The 22,587-nt window shown below is 51.8% G+C and overlaps 1 protein-coding gene across 1 annotated transcript; it reads right to left on the minus strand.

The window, feature by feature from the left end:
• Positions 1-2,004: 2,004 nt before the first annotated feature.
• On the minus strand, positions 2,005-21,603 carry CENPT (centromere protein T). The gene is made up of 11 exons (XM_054397190.1): positions 21,549-21,603; positions 20,521-20,614; positions 18,124-18,254; positions 16,551-16,584; positions 15,027-15,169; positions 14,219-14,623; positions 8,681-8,887; positions 8,111-8,240; positions 3,857-4,021; positions 3,142-3,246; positions 2,005-2,377 (listed from the first exon to the last, which is right to left on the minus strand). Exons 1-11 carry the CDS (start codon positions 21,571-21,573, stop codon positions 2,254-2,256), a joined length of 1,563 nt encoding a protein of 520 aa, XP_054253165.1. The 5' UTR covers positions 21,574-21,603; the 3' UTR covers positions 2,005-2,253.
• Positions 21,604-22,587: the final 984 nt, after the last annotated feature.

The raw sequence follows: 22,587 nt of genomic DNA on the forward strand, positions 1-22,587 counted from the left end.
CCCCAGGGCTCAGTGCTGGGGCCAGTTCTGTTCAATGCCTGGATCAAGGAACTGGTCACAGGCACTCTCAGGGTGTTTGCAGCAGATGTTGATCTGCTGGAGGGTAGGGAGGCTCTGCAGACCTGACCAGGCTGGATCCATTGTTGAGGCCAATAGGATGAGGTTCAACAAGGCCAAGTGCTGGGTCCTGCCCTTGGGTCACAATCACCCCAGGAACATTCCAGGTTTGGTGCAGAGTGGCTGCAAACTGCCCAGCAGGGAAGGACCTGGGGGTGCTGGATGACAGCAGCTGAAGATGAGCCAGGGAGTGACCAGGTAGCCAAGAAGACCACCAGCAGCCTGACCTGAATCAGCAATGGTGTGGCCAACAGGAGCAGGGCAGGGATTGGATCACTGTACTGGGCACTGGTGAGGCCATGTTTTGAGTCCTGTTCAGGTTTGGGTCCCTCACTCCCAGAAGGACACTGAGGGGCTGGAGCAGGTCCAGAGAATGGCAACAAAACTGGGGAAGGGTCTGGAGAACAGGGCTGCGGAGGAGCAGCTGAGGGACCTGGGGCTGTTTAGTGTGGAGGAGGCTGAAGGGAGATCTAATTGCTCTCTATAGCTCCCCGAAGGGACACTGGAGTGAGAAGGGGGCAGCCTCTTCTCTTTGGTGACAAGTGACAGAACCAGAGCCTCCTGAAAGGAGGCTGCAGTGAGGTGGGGTTGGTCTCTTCTTCCAAGGAACAAACAACAAGAATGGCCTCAGCTTGCCCTGGGGCAGGTTTATGTTGGACATTGGAAGAAAACTTCTTCACTGAAAGGGTTCTCAAAGCACAGGCAGCCCAGGGAGGTGGTTGAATGCCCATCCCTGTAGGTGTTTCAAAGAGGCAGCGATGTGATGCTGAGGGCCCTGGGTTAGCACCAGTCCTGGCAGGGTTAGACACTGGCTGGACTGGATGATCTGAAAAGTCTCTTCCAACAGCAACAATTCTAAACACAACTCTAAACACTAATAGAGAGGTTCTTCCAGAGCCTGGTTGTGTTGGGCACAGCCACAGGCTGAGCAGCCTCCATAGATGCCAGCTGCTGAAGCCATCTTCAGCTCTGTCAGCACTCTGCCCTTCAGACAGCAGATGAGCTTGTTAGAGGGCTGCACTTTTTACTACACAATCTTAAATCCTTAGATTTAAGATTTTTCACTTTTCTCAGTCTTCAGCCACACACTGCAGGCAGCAGCGGTCTCCAGGTTTGTCTTGGATGTCAGCAGCGTTCTTCCTCCTGACATCAGATGCACATGTTCTGGTGACTGGAAGCTGGAATGACTCCTGCAGCAGGGTAGGGGCCTGAGCTGGCTGTTCCCTGGCCATTGCCAGGGTGCCTCAGGCTGTGCTTGGCATTCAGATGCCAGGGAGATACCAGCACTGTGTAAACAATCACAGAGGGCCAGAAATAGCCTGTAACTGGGAGCTCATTTCACACAGGGCTATCAAATGTCCACAGTACTCTGCTGGGACAGTCCCTTAAAGGATCATACAATCATGGAACGGGAGTGGCTTGGAAGGGACCCTGAAGGTCATCTAATTCCAACCCCCTGCCTATATTGTTCATCGTAGTACCTGCCACCTGGGCTGCCTGATCGTGGTCCCTCACTACAAACAACCTCTCTCTGCAGTGTCTTTCAGCCAGATGAATGTCAGTTCTTCATCACTACATAAACCTCTGCTTCCTTCTGCTGCCTGAGGCTGCTTTTCTCTTTCAACTCACACCAGTGGCAGCTGTGGTCACAGATGGGTTGAGACCCACTCTTGACACAAGCAAAAGGGGACAACACCTAAGTTTTGAAGCCCCTGCTCTAGAAAACTACCCAGCTGTAGGCAGGATCTGGTGCTGCTTGTAGCAAACAACCTCTAGCATGGAGAGCACCACCATAGCTCCAAGGCTCTCAGGAAGGCTGTGGACAAGGCACTGCAGAAGCCTTTCAGCTTTCTGGAAGGAGCAGCATTTGCATCACGCATAAGATAACATTTTATTCATCAGAGCTGTACAGGTGCTCACAGGTAACACAGAAAAGGCAGGCCAGGCAAATTGCTTGCAACACCAGTTGGTGAGATCCAGCAGGCTGCTGGGACAGCCACAGCAGCAGCTCAGGGGAACAATGACCATCAATGCCACACTGCTTACTGGTAGAGACCCATCAGATAGAGCAGTTCCACAGGAGAACCTCCAGGGAGGCTCTGGCAGCAGGCCACCTTCCCAGACCTAGGGGCACACTCACTGGCAGGGGATCACTTTGTTTCCACTCACAGCCACAGGGATCAGGAGCATCCTGTACTCCAGAGGGAGGTGACGCTCTATCAGCACCTGCATCGGCACCCTGTCTGTCACCAGCCCCTGTCTTTGTGCAGAGGGGACAGCAGAGAAAGAGTTGTGTTAGTGAGAAGGGTTTCCACTCAACCTTCACAGCAGAGTGAAGTTTTGAAGTGCTCCTGCAGTGACATTCCTGCAGCCTGGGTAGCAAGTTGAGGGAGGTGATTCCCCGTTCTGCTCTGATAACACCAAACAGTACTGTGCCCAGCTCTGGATCCCCCAACACAATAAGGACATGGACCTGTTGAAGCAGGTCCAGAGGAGGACCATGAAGATGATTCAGTGCCCTGGCAGTGCTGGGTTACTGGTTGGACTCCACAATCTTAAAGATCTCTTCCAACCAAAGTGGTTCTGTGGCTCTGATGTTTGGCAGGGGGCAGCGAGGGCAGGCAGCAGGACAGGTGGAAATGCCCAGGGCCACTTCAGCTGCAAGCACTCGCAGCCAAGAGCTGCCTTAGGCCTGCAAATGTGCAGCCCAGCCTCACACCTGCCACCACCCTGCTACTTCTACCACTCACCTCCCAGCCATAACTGCTTCACCTTGCACACATTCCCCCTCCTCTTGCTCCTCAGACAATTCCTGCACTCCCAACTCCTCACCACCTCCTCCTGCACCACCATTATCCCAAAGTACAAAGCCCACGTTCCAAATGCCCTCCTGGGACAGGAGGCCAAGAGACATCACGCAGAGCACACCCCAGGACACCCCAGTCACTGGAAACACTGACACACGCCCTGGCCACAGCAGTCTTGGGGCACCAAACACCACTCCAGGTTCTAACAACCCTTTACCTCCTCATGAGGACTTCCAGGTCAGCCATCTCCACTGTCCTCCTCCCTGCATGGTTGGCATAAGCTTCCAGATCATTGCTTAGCTGCTTGAAGTATCTCTCAGAGCTGAGGGAGGATTGAAGAGGGAATTGAGTTCTGGGAGGAGCAGCTGAGGGAGCTGGGGAGGTTTAGTGTGGAGAAGAGGAGGCTGAGGGGAGACCTCACTGCTCTCTACAGCTCCCTGACAGGAGGCTGGAGCTAGGTAGGGTTGGACTCTTCTGTCATGCAACAAGTGACAGGATGAGAGGAAATGGCCTCAAGCTGTGCCAGAGGAGGTTCAGATCAGACATGAGGAACAATTCCTTCAAGCAAAGGTTTCAGGCACTGTCCCAGGCTGCTCAGGGAGGTGGTGCAGTCCCCATCCCTGGAGGGGTTTAAAAGCTGCCTGGATGTGGTGCTGAGGGAGGTGGCTCAGTGGTGGTGGCTCAGCAGCAGTGGTGGCAGTGGGAGCTCTGGGCGAGTGGCTGCACTTGGTGATATCAGAGGTCTCTTCCAACCTCAACAGTTAGGGTTCTAGGAAATCAAAGCAGGCTGTGGAGCAGATGAGCTTTGTGCAGCAGGCTGCACAGGAGCTGCTCACTGTCATCTTGCAGCGCTTCCTGACAGGTTTGCTACTTCAAGAGAGAGATGAATAGACTACAAACAGCAGGAGGAGGAGCGGTTTGTTGCTGCTTACCATTTCTCCACAATTCTGAAGGCTTCTCTGGCCACTGGCATCTTGGCATAATGGCTGAAAACCTTCTTCACCCAACTGCTTATGATCCCAGCCTCACGAGGTCTCCTTCGTGATGCTCCTGAGCTCTTCACAACCAGCTTAGCCTGCTGCGGCTCCAGGGAGGACCTTTGAGGGGTACCAAGAGTTAGGGCAACTCAAACCAGGGCACTGGGAAGCAGACTACTCACACATCAAAACCACAGGGAAGAAGCAGAGAGCACCAAGCTGAGTTTCGGCAAACCTCATATTGAATATAAAGGGCTAAGAACTATCTTGAGCAGCGGTCAGGAGAATGGGGCCAGACTCTGCTCAGTGGTGCCCAGGGACAGGACAAGGGGCAGAAGGCACAGACTGGAATCCAGGAGGTTCCACCTGAGCAGAAGGAGAAACTTGTTTGGTGTGAGGGTGCTGGAGGCCTGGAGCAGGCTGCCCAGAGAGGTTGTGGAGTCTCCTTCTCTGCAGAGCTTCCAAATCCCCCTGGCCACTGTGACCCTAGGCAAGCTGCTGAGGGTACCCTGCTTTAGCAGGGGGGTTGGACTTGGGTGGTCTCCAGAAGTCCCTTCCAACCCCCACCATGCTGGGATTCTTTCTCCCAGCTCTTCAAACTCTTCATTGCCCATGACATACAGTTTGCAAACAGGTCACCTGATATTACAACCATGGGAGAATCAACTCAGGCTCAGGTGTCCCAAAACAATCACAGCATGACAGGGGTTGGAAGGGACCTCTGGAGATCATCCAGTTCAATCTCCCCTCCAGAGCAGGGGCACCCATAGCAGACTGTGACCTTTGAATTACTCCAGAGATGGGAACTCCACCACCTCTTTGGGCACCCTGCTCCAGGGCTCCAGCACGCTCAAAGCAGAGAAGTTCCTGCTCACCTTAGATGGAATTTCCTATGTTCCAGTTTGTGCCCCTTGCCTCTTGTCCTGTCACTGGTGACACCTCTGATAAAAGGACTGGTCCCATCCTCCTGACACGCTCACTTTGAGTTGTGATCAGCATTGGTGAGATCCCCCTCAGACTTCTCTACACTGAAAAGCCCCAAGTCCCTCAGCCTTTCCTTGTAAGAGCCCTGATCACCTCTGTAGCCCTTTGCTGGACTCTCCAGCAGTTCCCTGTCCTTGAACTGGGGAGCCCAGAACTGGACCCAGGGCACCAGATGTGGCCTCACCAGGGCAGAGTAGAACAGCAGGAGAACCTCCCTTGCCCTGCTGGCCACACTCTTGTTGACAGATCCCAGACTCCATTGGCCTTCTTGGCCACAAGGGCACATTGCTGGCTCGTGGGCATCTTATAAGTATTTCCAGGGCTGGGACATCTACTGCCTCTCAAGAGACAAAGTTCTTTGGTTCCTTGCCCCAGATCCTAAACACTTCAGCAGTGAACACCACCATGTGTGAACCCCCAGCAAACCATTCTTGGCCACAAGGGCACACTGCTGGCTCATAGAATCATAGAATCAGTCAGGGTTGGAAGGGACCACAAGGATCATCTAGTTCCAACCCCCCTGCCATGGGCAGGGACACCTCACACTAGCTCATGGGGTCCTTCTCCGTGGAGCTGGTGTCCAGCATGTCCCCCTCAGCTTTCCTGCTGCAGGGGGTTGCTCCTCCCCAGATGCAGGGCACTACACTTGCCCTGGCTGAACTTCACGAGGTACCCTCTGCCCAGCCCTCCAGCTGGCCTGGTCACCCACACTGTAAGAAGCAGTCAGCAGACTCAAGTTCTCTCCAACACTTAATGCAGTTTCTCTCTTTCCTTGCAGTGTTCACTCTCCAGGAGGGCACAAAGCTTGAGGCACCCACAAGCCACCCCTGCATCTGCAGACAGCAGAGCCTGCTCTGCAGAGTTTACCTCTGCACCAGCACAAACATTAGGCTCAGTGGAGGTCTGTGGGGTTTGGGTTTTTTGGTTGGGTGGTCTGGGGGTTCTAATGAGCAGCTTTTGTGGTTTGGATGTTTTCCCCACTACAGAAAGCCTAAATCCCAAAGGAAACGTCTTTTGTTTTCTGTTCTAAAGAGGAAACATTGTGGCATGGAACAGGGAAGTGAAATGTCTGGATTCACTCAGCCAAGTGGAAACCAAGAGAAAGCCCTGGAAGCTCAGGCTGAGACCTGCCAGTCCCACAGAGGCAGTGCATCTGGTATCTGAGTCTCTGCTTCTCTCAGAAACCCAGGGTCAGGAAGAAGAGATCAGCCCCAGAGAAAAAGCTTATGTGAGACAAAAACAAGTCATGACTTAAGTCCTCCTAGAATCATAACTTTCAGATCAGCTCCAAACCTTAACCCAGCCAGGGCACCACCAAACCATGGCCCCCAGCACCACAGCTCCACAGCTCTGAACCCCCTCCAGGGATGGAGACTCTACTGCTACTCCGGGCAGCCTGGGCCAGGCCTGGATGACCCTCAAGAGGAAGAAATTGTTCCTCATGTCCAACCTCAACCTCACCTGGAGCAAATTGAGGCCATTTCCTCTTGTCCCATCACTTGTTCCCTAAGAGAAGAGCTCAACCTCACCTGGCTCCAGTCTCCTCTCAGGGAGCTGTAGAGAGCAATGAGATCTTTCCTCAGCCTCTTCACGAGGCTGAACACCCCCAGCTCCCTCAGTTGCTCCTCCCCAGCCCTGTTCTCCACATCCTTCCCCAGCTATGTTGCCCTCCTCTGGATCTGCTCCAGCCCCTCCATGTCTTTCTGGGAGTGAGGAGCCCAGAACTGAACCCAGAACTCAGAGGCATGGACTGCTCTGTAAGCAGAAACAAGTTGTGCGCTTACTGTGCAGCATCCTCCTGTCACTAGCTCTGCCCCAGGACTGTCATCAGCACAGCTGGACAGCCTGGAAATCACTCAGTCTGCTACAGTCCAGAAAGAAGATGCATCCAAGTGCATGGACCTCCTTCACCAGTGAGGCCCTGCACTCTCTAGAGAAGAACTGGGATGTTCCTCTCTCTGTAACAAGAGCATGTCCTGGTCCAAAACACCAAGACAAATCCGCATTTGTTCAGTTCCACTTCAGCAGAGGTACCAGAGACTCCTTTTTCTATTCATTAAATGTATTTTACCCTTCATGACTTTGAGCTGGAAGAGGGCAGATTGGATTGGAACTGGATGATCTTTGAGGTCCCTTCCAACTCACCCCATTCTGAGTCTATGGTTCTATGACAAGAGCAATCACCTACCACCTTCTGCAAGCTTCACCTCTATTGACAGCACTGAAGGGCAAAAGAATCTGGTTTGTTTATTGCTTCAATAAACAGAACTCTAGAGCCACGGACTGGAAAACTCCTCCTGAACCCTAGGACCCTGTTAGTGCCACTGTCAGTGGCTCTGGTGAAGCACACAGCTTCATCCTATGTGGCTGCTCAGCCTGGAGAAGAGAAGGCTCCAGGGACACCTTCTGGTGGCCTTGCAGTGCTGGAAGGGACTCTGAGAAAGCTGGGGACAGAGTTTGGAGCAGGACCTGTGGAGACAGGCCAAGGGGTGATGGTTTGAACTGAAAGAGGGAGATTGAGAGTGGAGAGAAGGGAGAAATGTTTGACTCTGAGGGTGGGGAGAGCCTGGCCCAGGCTGCCCAGAGAGGTGGGAGCTGCCCCCTGGCTGGCACCACTGCAGGTCAGGTTGGTTGTGGCTGTGAGCAACCTGCTGTGGCTGGGACTGCAGCTGTGCCTGCTGGCTGCAGGGATAGGACAGGATGACCTTGAAATGTCCCTTCCAACCCAACCCAGTCTGTGAATCTATGATTCACCCAATCTGCAGTTACAAGAGTGACAAAATGCTAATTAATTAATTTGGAGTAATGCAGAGGACAGGTTCATCTTCTGCCTCTAGATGAGCTTCAATTTATGCTCAGCACATGGCCACAGCACACAGCTTTAGGCTCTAACATCACCACAGATGTGTCATTTCATGTGACCAGTGGAACATATCCTGCAATTCTCCCTCTTCTGAAATGCCATCTGTGTCCCACACTGCCACAGCTCCAATCAACAAACTCCTAAGAAAAAGTGCTGGCCTTCAGCACAAGAAAAGAGGACAACTGCAGAGAGAGAACTGATAGTGAACAAACTAAGGACTTCAGGAGCACTGACTCCCTGCCACAGCTGCCACAGCACAGAAGAGCTGCCAAAGCTGGGCTCAGTTCCCTCCCCACCTGGCACCTACACCCACCCCCAGCCACACCTCTGCCAGGCCACAGCTGAAGGTGGCTGACACTTACCTGGAAGCAGAGGGCTTTGTAGGACGTGGAACTGACAGCTTGGGAGCAGCAGGTCTGGCAGGGGGCGGAGCTGACAGCTGTGGCTTGTAGTCTGCAGCACGGACAAATGAGGGCATCCTCAGGGAGACCTCTGAGGACAAAAAGGGACTTGGGCAACTGGACTCTAGAGTCCCTTCAGCAAGCAGTGCTGCACCAGCAGACAGAAGCCCAGCAGCTCTCCACACAGCTGGGCAGCTGCCACACTACCTGTGCTCATGCTGTGGCTTCAGGGCATCCTGAAGCAGCTCAGCAGCTGGCTGCTGCAGCTCTACCCACCCAGCTCCTGCCACACAGCCTGGGGGCTTCCCTCCTGCCAGCTCCAGCCCACCAGCCTAATGCTGGACCAGCAGTACCAGATCATCTAGGTCCCTGAAGCACCTGATGAGCCAGTTACAAAGAGTCTGACCCTAGGAGGAGCAGCCAGCATCTTCCCCTGCGCTATCTGATGGACTGAACATTTTGTTAGTTCATCTATTGAGAGACAGCAAGGGGACATTTCTCCAGCTGCTTTCTTCCACAACATTTTCTTACCTTCACTCTCAGGGTCTTCAGCTTCATCCACAGCAGACTCTTCTTCCAGATTATACGATTCTACCATGATAGCCTGGTCCTCGAGCATATCTTCCTGTTCAACAGCTTCCTTTAAGAGCTTCATCCCAGGTTTTGCAGAGGAAGGAGCCAGAGAAGGCCTGCCCAGATTTGCAGCTCCACCACCTGTGGTAATCTCACGTTCTGGAGCTACAAAGCAGAAAAAAACATCCCTGAAACAAGCAGCACAGCCAAAGTTGCAGGGCACTCCTGAGGACAAAGCCCATCTTGCCAGTGCTGACAGCACTGCCTCCAAGAATCAGTTGCCAACACACTCAGGTGCTGAAGCAGCCATCAGCCCTCAGCTTCTCCCTCTGCTCCATTTAGATGTAAAGAGGTCACACAAAACCCCAGCACTGGGTAATGCAGAGAAGCAGCCCAGAAGGTTTGAGTGAAACTTTGATCTGACCTCATTTTCAATGAGCACCCTTTACTATGAATTTATATCTCAGAACTCCTCTTAGCAAGGCCTCAGTGCAGCACCTTGAGCAGAGAAGATGCAGCAGTTCAGACAAAGCTGGAAGATCCTGATCTGTCGCCACACTCAAGTCTCCAAGTGTTAGCAATCTTTACCTGACTCTAGAAGCCCAACTAGCAAACCGTACTCAGCCTTCCACAGGGACACACTGCCAGGCACTGTTGTCAGCATCATCTCCTCTGCCCCCTGAGCAGGATGCAGCCTTTCAGCTTGATAAGCCAGCATTAGCTGAGGACTTGCCCAGCATTCAACCCAGGGTTCAGAGGCTGTTTCCAGTTCAGGTCTGGAAACCTGTGCTGCAGCTAACTGTGTTTCTGCTGCTTTGCTCAGTCTCTTCCCCAGACGTTCAGAGGATCCAGCACCTGCACAATGCTCTGCAGCTAAAAGAGGAAACCCTATCACCAGGCTTACCTACAAAACCCCAAGCAACAACCAGCATAACTTCACTGCTAACACTTCTTCATCAGTAAACTCAGCAACCCCAGAGGTGGCCACCAAATGATCAGGGGGCTGGAACATCTCCCCTGTGGGCACAGGCTGGGAGAGTTTGGGCTGTTCAGCCTGGAGAAGAGAAGGCTCCAGAGAGAGCTCAGAGCAGCCTTCCAGTACCTGAAGGGCTCCAGGAGAGCTGGGGAGGGACTTTTGCCAAGGGCTGGAAGTGCCAGGACGAAGGACAACGGCTTTGAGCTGTAACAGGGGAAACTGAGAGGAAGAAATTGTTGGCAGTGAAGATGGAGGGACACTGGCACAGGTTGCCCAGGGAGGTTGTGGCTGCCTCCTCCCTGGAGGTGTTGAAGGCCAGGCTGAATGAGGCCTTGAGCAAGCTGGGCTGGTGCAGGGTGTCCCTGTCCATGGCAGGGGTTGGAACTGGGTGATCTTTGAGGTCCTTTCCACCCTGAGCCATTCTGTGGTTCTATGAGCAAATAAAGGGAGCAGATGCAGTTCCTGTCCAAAAGCTGAGACAGAAAAGCACAACTTGTCCTGTGTGGGCTCTGCAGCCACCTCATTCGGGTGCATGCCAGATCCCAGTGAAGGAGTTTTACTGCTCAGTAAGCAGAGCTCCTCTAGGTGTGCCAACCCTACCTCTAGTCTCATTTCTGGTGATTGTGAGAGACCCAAGCTCTAGACTGGTCTTTAAGACCTTTAATTCTAACAACAAATGGAGTCTGTGCTCAGATTCTTCTCCCTGTTTCCTCAGTTTCTCTAAATAAACCATTTTGGAAGAGATGTTTTGGACTACAAAGAGGAGAGCACCCAGCAGTGCCTTTAACCACCTCATGAGGACTCTGGCAGGCAGGATGAGCGGAAATAAATAGACACAAGATTTGTATGTCTTTAAAAACTTCAGCTACTAAGTGCTGCAGAGTACTGCAGAGTGCTCCAGCAGCCCTTTTCCCTACAGATCTATAATCCACATGCCTGTACCCACCCAGCCCAGAAACCCACACAAGTCATTATCTGGAGAAACCCTACGGGGAACTGTCATAGTTCTGTCACTGAAGGGTCTGGAAATCCTGGCTGAGCCCAGAAGCTCTAGAAGTGGATTTTTCCCTCTCTCCAGTGACTGGGAGTTTTCCCATTCCAAAGTACAACTGTCAAAATCTTGGGAACTCCCAGACTGAAAGAAGACAAGGAAATTTGGCAAAGGTGGTGCAAAAGTCAGCAATGCCAATCTCACTGAGCAGAACATTGGGTTCCCTGCACCAAGGCAGGGCAAAATGGTGCCTGAAGGCAGGGGAATATTTAGGAGCTTCGTGGCCAGAACACAAAAGCTCCACTCTACACCAATACCACCTACAGCAGAGGCAGCAGTGAATCTCCCACACTGCTGCATCCCTGCTGGGCTCCAGCCCTTTCACAGTGGGGTACCAGATGCTGTGGGCACATCCAAGGTGAATGTTGACCTGTTCCTTCACCTGTAGCTAGCAGCAACACCTCCTGTGGCTCAGGACCAGCTGCCAGCTCTGGCTGCTCCTCTGTAGTTTCTGCACTGACAGATCAGGGAGCCAGAGAGCTGTTTGCTGAGTCCTCTCCTCCACACTGCTCAAGGCTTTGCTTTTTAAACTTCTTGCAATTCACTTTTTCCCCCCTTGTCTTTAGTCATTCAGTGTACAGAAAGTGCTCCACCAGTCAGTTCAGAGGTGCAGTGTTTCTGCTAACTGAAGGACCTCCTCTAAAAGAATTGTTTGCAACACAAAGCTGTATTAGCACCACAAAAAGTCAGCAGCACCAATCCTGCTGATACACCTGGTGTGTGCCAGCTGTTCCTCACAGGCACTGCAAGGAGCTGCTAAGGGACCTGGGGCTGTTGAGGGGAGAGCTCCTTGCTCTCTACAGCTGAGAGGAGTGGCAAGGAAGCTCCCCACGGTGAGGTGGGGCTTGGTCTCTTCTCCCTAGGATCAGGTGATAGAAGGAGAGGAAATGTCCTGAAATTGTGCCAGGGGAGGGTCAGGTTGGAGAGGAGGAAAACTGTGCTGCCAGAGTGGTCAGGGACTGCAACAGGCTGCCCAGGGAGGTGGTGGAGTCCCCATGCCTGGAGGTGTTCCAGAACCTGTGGCCATGGTGGGGTTGGGCTGATGGTTGGACTGGATGATCCTGGAGGGCTTTTCCAACCCAAACAGTTCTGTGATTCTGTGATTCCAAGTGCTCTGTTTCAAATTTCAGTAATAAAACTGCTGCTGATATAGACTGTTGTTTCCACACTGCCCGAAGGAAGTTCAAGTGTATTTAAGCCTTGGGAAAGCCAAACCCACATAATTCCAAGCACACTGGCAAAGCCTTGAAAAGGATCATGAACTGGAGTCTGGAATTCAGAACAACAGGGCAACACCTGCCACCTTCTGCAGCTGCTGCTGACATTACTGTAAGGAAGGGCAATTTCTGAGGCCTTCTCTCCAGATGCTGGTTAGCACTGGAGTGTAACAGTCACCAGGGCTGAAATCATTAGTGTTAAAATGGACACAGAGTGATTGACCAGGGGCACCACGGACCCACCAAAACTGATGAACCTTTGTTCCACTGGCAGTCACCATGACAAAGCAAACACTGACAAGGAAGCAGGGGAACGAGGCAGAGCTTTTAGAAAGCTAGTCTGGAAATGCATCTGAATTAAATCACCTCCAGCATCTATTGCACAATGAAGTTTTCTTTCACCCTGCAAATCACCTGAGAAACTCTTGGGCTTGCTCAGATACTCCAGCTCCCTGCCAGCACTTCTTACCCTCTCTGCACATGTGCTTCTGCTGCACTGGGGTGACAGCACCAGCCAGCTCCTCTTCTGCACTGCTTACACCTAAGTCTTCGATTGTATGGGACAAAACTTCTCTCAGAGGCATGCTGGAAGAACTCTTGTGCTTTAGGGTGAGTGGGGTTCCTAAGCATTCACTTGAGCTGGATGGCAAAGCGGAGCTTCATCTATTAATTAATGCATTAATGCACCCCAAGTAACTTTTGCATCTTTCTCTCAGCTCCTGGTCAGTGCAAAACCAGTCAAGCAGAGAGGGGAACACAGCACAAAGTGCTCTCCGGTCCCTGGAACAGCTCAGGGAGGTCACAGCTATCTTAGGAACCAGCTGGGAGAGTCCTTGCCAGTATTTCGCAGCTCACACTGAGGAGCAGCCCTGACATGAGCTCCCCCTGGTGCAGCAGCAGAACCATGCACCATGAACCATGGCCATGGATTGCTTAGACTGCAGCAGCCTCACCATCCGCTCCCACCCCCTCCTCCTCCTCTCCTTTGATCCAGGCCCCTACTCCACATTCTCCACATTTTTTTCCACCTTATCTACCCACCTGTCCTAGAAGTCCCTGCCATTGGATCCTTCAGGGCAACTAACCTTTGTCTGTTCATCTCTTGTCCTTTCAAAACGATCTTTCCCAGCCAGCTTGCCACAGACAACCCTGCAGAGGCAGGGCATGGTGCAGCACTCCTCCAAGCGCTAATTCATTTCTAAGCTTTCCATGCCTTCAGCAGCATCCCACACCAGCACACCCATCACTCTGTCCCTTCTGACAAAGGATCATATTAAAATTACACTAAAAAGAGACTTTAGCTGTCCATAGTTGATGGAGCACAGAGACTTTCGACTGAAGACCTGCATGAAGCTCTTAGTACATCAGATCCTGGCTGGTTGCCCCAGGGTGACCAAAGAGAGCATTTTGGGGTTACAACCACACCTTGGGTCTGTGCACCGTGAGGGAAATGTGCTGCCATTTTCACAGCCAGGACAAGGTGCTTACAGGGCAACGAGAGATCAGACAGCAGGGAAAACTGGCCAGAGACAGGACTTGAGAGTGCTGGTCCAGTGATCAAGGAGGTGAACACCAGGGAGGTGCAAGGGATCTGTAAGGCCCTGAAGACAGGGAAGGCATTAGCTGTGACACAGAATGACCTCACCAGGATAAAGACGTAGACTAGTAACCTCCTGAGACTCCTCTTAACTGCCTACAGCTCCTGCACATTGTCTCCTTATCTCACCTTATTTGTGACCAATTTACAGTGTCACTTCTGGGCTCCCCTGTACCAGGGAGAGATAACACTGGAAAGAGTCCAGCAAAGGCCACCAGGACAATGAAGCATTTCTCCCAGGAGAAAAGGCTGAAAGAACTGGGACTGTTCAGTCTGGAGAGGAGAAGGCTCAGGGTGGAAACTCCTCAATACATGCATGTAACAGAAAGGAGGGTGCACAGCAGAGCCAGGCTCTGGTTCGTGGTGCCCAGTGCCAGGACAAGAGGCAAAAGGCACAGACTGGAGCACTGGAGGCCTTGTCTGAGGGTAAGGAAGCACTGTGAGAGTGACTGAACAGTGGAAGAGGCTGCCCAGGATTTGCAATCTTCAACCCTGGAAATGTGTAAAAGCCACCAGAACAAAGTTCTGGGCCACCTGCTCTAGGTGGGCCTGTCCAAGCAATAGGTTGGAGATGAAGACATCTAAAGGTCATCTCAACCATTCTGTGGTTACAGATGACACTTGCTAAGCCCAAGTCCTAGCTCAGAGTACTCACAGGCAGCCACCACCTCCTCTGAAAGAGAAAGCTGTTCCACTGGGTTACTCTGCTGAGAGGGATCTTGCTGATCTTCTCGCTGGTCTGAAGGTGGTTTTGGAGTCACTCTGCAACCGTGCTCATGATCAAGGCTTAAGTCCTCAGAATGCCTTTGAAGCTGTCTTTCATTTGTGCCCACACTGGACACCACGCTGCCCACTGACCTCGCTTCCTCTTGAGCTGCACCAGAATTCTTGCTTCTCCATGGTGAGGTTTTGGAATCCAACAATGGCAGTTGGAGAGGAGAAAGCTTATTCTGGCTCTGCTCATCCAGCTGGGGCTGAACAAAAAGCCTGGTGGTACTCAGCATGGTTTCTGCATCGCTTGTGTGCATCCCCAGCTGTGAGTCCACGAGGTGGCTCTGTGCTGTTTGGATAAAAGTTGTGAAACAAGTTTGATGTGAAAAGCTGCTGTAGGTCCTGGGGACACACAATTACTCCCAGGGCTTGCAGAGTGTGGAACCTGACCACAGCCAAGCTTTACTCATTCTCCACAGCAAATGCTCCTCTACCAGACCATTTTTCCAGTACCCAGAATTATGAACATGATCCCAAATTATTCCTGTGGTACAGATCACCAGGCTGGGTGGAGCCATGTTTAAGCACATAGAAGCAAAGTTGCAACAGCAGTCTCACTCCCATCCTGTCTCCCAGGCTACATGCAAGTAGCCTTGACATGGTAAAACACAGACCACACTTCAGTCACTGCTTCAAACCCCACCTGCCAAAAGGCCCTCCCTCCCAAGACAGAACAAGAAGGCAGAAGAGACCTTTTCTGTTCAGCATGTTCTGTTCCACTCCGGCTTCAAAGGCTTCCAGGTCAATGGCTCTGCGCTGCTTCGGCCTCCGCTGCAGGCCCTGCTCCTCAGCCAGGTCCACAGGGACCAGGGACCCCACAGACACATGGAGAGACCTGCACAGAGGGGAGGGGAGAAACAATTCCCAACCTGCACACTCTCCTTTTACCCTCAGGTTGCAGACACAGTGACCCTAACAGGGGGACACTTCACAAATCCCTTAGCTGGAGGAATCCACCCCAAACACAGTTTCTTCCAGCTCCAAGCCATTGCCCTCGTGCTGTCACTCCATACCTGTGTAAAAACTCCCTCCCCAGCTCTTCTGGAAGCCCCTGCCAGCACTGAAAGGCTACCAGAAGGTCTCCCTGGAGCTTTCTCTTCTCCAGGCTGACCAAGCCCAACTCTCTCAGCCTGGCCTCACAGCAGAGCCCTGCCAGCATTGCTGTGGCCTCCTCTGGCTCTGCTCCAACAGGTCCCTGTCTGTGCTGTGCTAAGGACTCCAGAGCTGCCCCAGCACTGCAGCGGCGGGGGGGGAGGGGGTGTCTCAGCAGAGCTCAGCAGAGGGACACAATCCCCTCCCTGCCCCTGCTGCCCACACTGCTGGGGATCAGCCCAGGACAGGCTGGGGCTGGGCTGGCAGCGCTCAGGGCTGGCTCATCTCCAGGTTCTTTTCGGGACTGTTCTGCAGCTTCTTGCCTGAAGAGGGCTGCAACAACACAGCTGACAAAAGGCTCAGGAATTTTAAAGGCTTTAAATAACAACCCTCCCCACGAAAAAAAAAGGGAGGGGAGCAGGAAGGAACAAATGTTTGAGTGTAAAGACGTCCTCTAGATGATAGCAGAGTGGTAGGAGGAGAAAAGATGCATCTACCCATCCAGATTTTGCATCCTGAAGAGACTGGCCATGGTCAGCTCTCTCCTCTCCCTCTCTCTAGGCAGCCCAAAGGATTCAAAGGAAGGAAGTGCAGAATACAGTCCTATGACCCACCTTATGGGGGGCCCACAGGCAAGGGCTGCAGAGAGAAGGGTTAAATAATTGCTAACCTTGGCCAGGATCCAGCAAAGCACACAGGCAACACAGGAAAAGAAGTTCTCAGACTTGGTAAAGTTCTTTTTGAGTCCAGGAAGATTGGGCTAAAGACTGCATAGGTGCAGTGAACAGGCAGGGACAATGCTCTAAGGAGTTTTGTGTACTGATTTGTTGTCAGAAATATGAGAACGCAAGGAGAAAACAAACGCCCCTAATGCGTACAAAGAGGAGCAGTAGCAGCAACACAAGCTAGACCAACCTGGGCACACAGCACAGAGTCACAGCTTCTGAAAAGAACAAGGGACATAGAGCAACACCTTCAAACTCCACCACCAGCATGGGAGAGGACTGGGCTGGTGCTAGCCAAGGTGTTTGTCACAGACCCAGGCATCTAAACTGTGCTTCACCACTGCAGAAGTGATGAATCAAGCAGCCATGGCTAGGATAGCCTGATCAGGTTAAACTCACCGAGCCAAAGCAGTGCTGTCCAACGTTGACCGAGCTAGAAAGAGATGGAGAGACATGAGCTGAGAAATGAGACCAGCTGGGAACCCCCACCTGCACCACAGGCTACAGGCTACCCAACAGCTCTCCCTCTCTCTACATCTACAACCCCCCAAAGTCCCACCTGGCTGAGAACAGAATCAGGTGACAGGTTCACTTCAGACCTGCTCTGTGTGTCAGAGCTGCCTGCTAGAATTCTAACATCTGGAAGGGCAATAAAACACTTCTTGCAAAGAACAGTCAGTATGTCACATGCCCTCACTTGATACTACTCTTACTACAGTACAGCAAGATGCTAGGTTAGGGCCTCCAACACAACCATCCTTCAGCAATCCAAACCAAACAGTGGAGTACCTAAAAGCTTTAGAGTACAGGAAACTACTCCACAGATTGCTGGTGAAACTGTAACTCAAAGCTGTTCTACTCACAGAGTCCAAAAGGTTCAACACTTGGAGAGCAGAGACATAATCATGCTCAGAAAACACCAAAGTATGCACTGCCTGCTCTGATCTCCCAGAGCTGCTCATACCTCAGAACAACAGGCTGAAGATGGACAAGTCCATTATCTGACCACAGGTGAGCTGGGGCTGGATTCAACTCCAGATGAAAATATTCAAACCAGGTACCTACGCTGCTACCACAGACAAGAACAAAGAACAGTTGTCTACTCCAGGGTGAGCTGAGTCACCCTGTACAGCCCTCTGCCTAGACCTACTCTCACTAGACCTCCCCTGCCCTTTAGGACTTCAGTTACCCCTTGTACACAAGGCACACAACACCTGGAACCAGAATGAGATATCAGTGTCTCCAGTCGGGAGCTGAATCCCAGCCTCAGTCCCTCCAGTCCCTACTGCCAAGAGGGGGCCTAAACCATGGTGAGGCTTCTGTTAAACTGTAACTAAAATCAGAGTCAGAATCATCCCTTTTGCAAAGTTATGTTTGAAGGGAAGACTTATTCCAACAGAAAATGTTAGTTCTTTATTAAAACAAGACCCTTTCTTCTCCAAGAAAAGCTTTATGTGATATAACTGCAACAACAAGTTTGCAGCTGCTTCTACCTGCAAGGTTCTGGAATGCTCCTTTTGGAGACACTTCAAAACTCAAAGCTGAAAAATACTCAAGAATCCCTCAATCAGGCTGAGGCCTGGTGGAGGCTGGAAGGGACCTCTGGGGATCATCCAAGTCCAACCTCCTACGCAGACAGAGGCACCCACAGCAGCTTGCCCAGGGTCACAATGGCCAGGGGGTTTGGAAGCTCTGCAGAGAAGGAGACTCCACAACCTCTCTGGGCAGCCTGCTGCAGGGCTATGACAGTTACAGTCAGGACAGAGCCTGTAACTTGGCCGCCAAAGACTCATTTTCCAATTGGTAGGAGGGGTTTTACCTTCTCTGCTATCCTCCCTGTACCACTGCAGTCCTGCTTCCAAGCACACAACTGCCCAGTCAAGATGTTCCTAAGAACTAAACTGTAGCACAAGAAAATTGGTTTGGCAGCACAGGCAGTGTTAGACCAGGTAATTTTTGACAGTGGCCTTACCTTGCTTCTGGGGAAGTCGTTTGTCTGCTGCTTTCTCAAATTCAGAAATGCTGAACTTCTTTCTCTTCTTAGCCATGTGGAAAGTGGTGACCTGTGTGTCCTCAGGAAGGTCTGGCAGCTGCATTCCCCCCCTGCCAACACAAACCACACCTTTAACAAAGGACATCACCATTTAGCTGTGCTAGAAAGGTCCCTCTGCCTGAAAACTAAATTAAAATTATTTGTCCTTGCTGCAGAAGGAAGGAACTTGAGAGGTGACCAGCTCAGCAAATGCAGGAATGGGTCAAAGCAGAAGCAAAACCTGAATGTGTATTCCAAACTACAGGGCTGAGAAAGGGTAGGTTAGAGTAAAGGCTTGGACAAGCTTCACATCTCTCTTCTCTTAGTCATTGGCTACAGTGCAAATGAAAGGGCCACCATCATGAAACACTCTCAGGTGTCACAAAGCACAGGGAACAGACACCACATGTCCCAGTCAGGCACCGGCTCAGGATCAGAAGTAAGCTTCTGAGGTGTTTTCCCCCCTCACTGAGAAGTTCCACAAATCCCCTGTGGTGAAGGTTACATTCAGGGGGTGAAATGCTGCCACTGTTCCACATCATGCCATGGAGTAATTGAGCAGTACCCTCCTGCACTCAGTGGATATGCTGTTCTGGATCCTTTGCTGCAATACCCAGGGCTGCAACCCAGCCAGAATGGGAAGGGGACCACCTTTATGGCTCTTTGCCCCTCACAAAACACCTTCTCTACACTCAGAAATGGAGCCAAGTTCCATTTCTTAGAGCATTTGCATAGAGTATAAGCATTAGAATTAAGGGGCTTGGAATCACAGAATGGTAAAGGTAGACACCTCTGGAAATGATCCAGTCCCACCCCCTTGCCAGAACAGGATCTCCTAGGGCAGGTCATATAGGAATGTGTCCAGAAGGGTCCTGAGGCCAGGGGGTTTGGAAGCTCTGCAGAGAAGGAGACTCCACAACCTCTCTGGGCAGCCTGCCCCATGGTTCCAGCACTCTCACACCAAAGAAGTTTCTCCTTATGCTCACATGGAACCTCCTGGGTTCCAGTTTGTGTCTGTTGCCCCTCATCCTATCACAGGACACCACTGCAAACAGGCTGACCCCTTCTTCTTGACAGCCACCCCTCAGATATTTCATGGAATCCTAGAATGGGTTGGGTTGGAAGGGACTTGAAAGATCATGCAGTTCCAACCCCCCTGCCACAGCCCAGGAACACCTCCCACTAGCCCAGGTTGCTCACGGCCCCATCCAGCCAAGCCTTGGACACCTCCAGAAGGTGATAAAATAATGGGGAATAAATGTAAAGCAGCAGGGGGAAAATGGCTCATGTTTTCCTATCTATCTCTGTAACCAGGGCAAGCGGGGCTCCCCAAAAATCATGAAAGTCCTGCTCAGCTGAAGGAAGGTAGTGAGGAAGGAAGAAATTAAACAAAAAAGTCTCTACGTGCTGCAATTCAACAACCAGCTAACATGGAATGCAACCCCCTGCTAAGATCCAACCAGCTTCTCATTCAGGAAAGGCTGATGAGAGGCACATCCAAAGACATTTGAGAGCTACAAGCAAAACCAAGGAACTAAAACAATAATCCTCATCTTTTTTCAATTAAAAACAAAACCAAAAAAGAAGCTAGAAGCTGCCACACCTACAGATAACTCAGATGTTCCTCCCTCTCCCCAAGAATCAGTGAGAAGTTTGTTTAATGTGTTACCTGACCTCGTTTATGGTCAGCACAGCAAGTTTAGCCATGAAGGCAAAACAAATCACTTTATTTACAAGAGTTTCTTTTGCAGGAAGCATGAACTTGCAGGAGTGTTGTGACTGAAGTGGCTGTAGGAAATTAAGCTCTACCAGCACTACTGACCTCCTCGTAACAAGGTGGGAGTCAGCCTCTCCAGTTCAGTCAGCACTATTTGACAGAGGTTAAACACGAATAAAAGTAGCTGAGCCTCAACTCCAAACCTCCATGAGGAAAGGAATTTACCCCAAACAGCCCATAACAAGGACAACCAAGAAGGAGCAACACCATCAAAAGCTACCTCAGCCTGTGCTCTGAGCACAGGAAGCAACACTCGTTCTGGCCCAGCACACAGCCTTGGGGAGAGCCAAGAGCTCCTGTTTTAGAACCTGGCACGGGTACTTTTGTCTGCATGTAAGAAGGGGACTATGCCCAAACCTGCAGGATTTACTTTTCAATCCCTCAGCCCCAGTGACTCTTAAGCCATTCAAAAGTTGGAGAGGTGTTTCTGGAAGCCCCACCTGACAGAACACAGTTCTGATCACTCGGAAGTGGACAAATTCCGCTGCCAGCCCTACTGGGAACTGCAGCTGTCCCTGGTACTGTGAAAAACAACAGCAATAACTGAAAACCTTACTTACATGCTTGAAACCCTCTTCGAGGGGACTTCTGCTTGAGCTTTTTCTGTTCCTTCATGCTTAGCTATCTGAAGCGCTAGAGGTGAAACTTGCGGTTCTGCCAACAAACCAAAACATTTTCTTTCCATGAGCAATCCAGCCAGAAATCCAAAGTGCAGCAAAGCATCAAATCTATGCTGCATCCCAGAAACTGCATTTATTCATGGGTCACAATCAAGCCTGGTGAGAGCTCTTTGGGTTCTACTCCTAGGGAAGCTGGCACGTACAGTAACAAAAGCAGTGGTGGCATGGAGGTTCCTTGTGCTACAGAAGAGCCAAGCTGAGGACTGCAACAGCTCATGCCTCTGGGATTTACACACACAGAGTCCTAGGTTGGAAAGGACCTTAAAGATCATCCAATTCCAATCCTCCTAGCCATGGGGAGGGGCACCTCCCACCAGCTCAGCTTGCTCAAGGCCTCATCCAGCCTGGCCTGGAACACCTCCAAGGACGGCGTAGCCACAGCCTCCTGGGGCAACCTGTGCCAGTGTCTCCCCACCCTCACTCCAAAGAATTTCTTCCTCAACTCCAGTCTCAATCTCCCTTTTGCCAGCTCAAAGCCATTGTCCCTCGTCCTGTCACTGCAAGCCCTTGTCAAAAGTCCCTCTCCAGCTTTCTGTAGGCCCCTTTCAGGTACTGGAAGGCTGCTCTAAGATCTCTCCAGAGGCCCTGATCCTACAGCTCAGGGTGGCACAAAGGTGAGACACTTGCCCATCAGGAAAAGACTGAGTGAAGAGGACTTCTTCATATTGGCTCACATGAAGACTAAGAGTTTATCATAATTTAATCAGCATAAAACCTAGCCTCGGAGACAGACCATTACCTCATTCAGCCAGCCCTGGAGCATTCCTCATTTACATCGGTCACAGTGGTCTGGCCTTCTCCTCCACATAGCATGATATGAACAGGCTCCAAAAGAACACCTCCAGGTCCCAACCCAACCAAAATTCTGTTCTGTTTGCCTGGGAAAAAAAAAAAAAAAAGGTACTTACGGGTCTGGATGATTCTCTTGAGCATGATCCGTGGAGTGTCATTGTCAGGGTTAGGGAGCACAGTCAGTCTAGGCTTCACTAAACTCTGTCTGCCAGAATTATTCTTCTTTCCTGAGCCAGACACAGCCTGAAGAATAACAGACATGCAGTTCCAAAGTCATACATCCATCATTAAAGGTGAATCTGAACATCAAAAGCATTCACCACCCACCTTCTAACAAACCCATGAGGTGGCCAACATATAGCATCTTCCGAATCCCCCCAAAGCAACCATGCACGTTTGCCTTCTGACAATGCTGGCACTTCACCGCTGGGTAGCAGACAACTACACTGATCTGTCACCCTAGTGCACAGCTCTCAAGCCTGAGGGGACATAAAGAGCAGTCCAGGGCTTTGTTCCCTCACAGCCCTGACCTAAAACAACCAAAAAAAAAAACAAAAAAAAAAACCATACGGGAAGTGCCAGGTTGCCAGGGCACTGGCTCTCTGCTGAGCAGCCAACGCAAGCCTTCCGGCCTACCTTCCACGTCTAAAGGCGTCTTACGGCGCGTTCCCTGCCCCCGGCTCCCGGGTCCCCGCTCCAGCAGCGTCGCTTCTGCCTTGCACACAATGGGAATAGGCAGGCAACGCCAGGCGGTCGTCGGGGACAGGGGCGACACCCGGGGACAGGGGTTCTTCCCTTCTTCAATTTCCCCTTCTCTTTCCCTTTCCCCTTCCCTTGCCTTGCCCTCCGCCCCCCTCCGCACGCCCCGGCTTCTGCCCGCACCGAGAGACGCCAGCTGCGCCTGTTCCCGCGGCAGGCCGCGGAGCGATTCTCAGCCATGGCGCCGACAGCCGTTTCCCCGCGCGCCTCTCGCCTGCCGCCTCGCGCCTGACACCTCTCGCGAGACCCCGGCTCGGCGCCTGACGTGAGGGAGCGCGTGACGGTGACGCACACCGGGAGCGGGAGGCGGCGCGCCTCGCGCGGGTGCGCGGCGCAGTGTGGGGCGGGTAGTTCCGGCGCGGCGCCGCCGACGCGGTGCATTGTGGGCCGCGTAGT

Source organism: Indicator indicator, chromosome 42 (genome assembly GCF_027791375.1).
Source record: "Indicator indicator isolate 239-I01 chromosome 42, UM_Iind_1.1, whole genome shotgun sequence".
Taxonomy (NCBI): domain Eukaryota; kingdom Metazoa; phylum Chordata; class Aves; order Piciformes; family Indicatoridae; genus Indicator; species Indicator indicator.

What these genes read in the sequence shown, in the direction of transcription:
- CENPT (XM_054397190.1), bottom strand. Translation starts at nt 21,573, where the DNA reads ATGCTCAAGAGAATCATCCAGACCC. An exon ending in TCGAAGAGGGTTTCAAGCAT is followed by an intron (nt 18,255 to 20,520) that starts GTAAGTAAGGTT and finishes TTGTGTTGGCAG; the next exon opens with GGGGGGAATGCAGCTGCCAG. An exon ending in ACGACTTCCCCAGAAGCAAG is followed by an intron (nt 16,585 to 18,123) that starts GTAAGGCCACTG and finishes ATCTCTTTCTAG; the next exon opens with CTCGGTCAACGTTGGACAGC.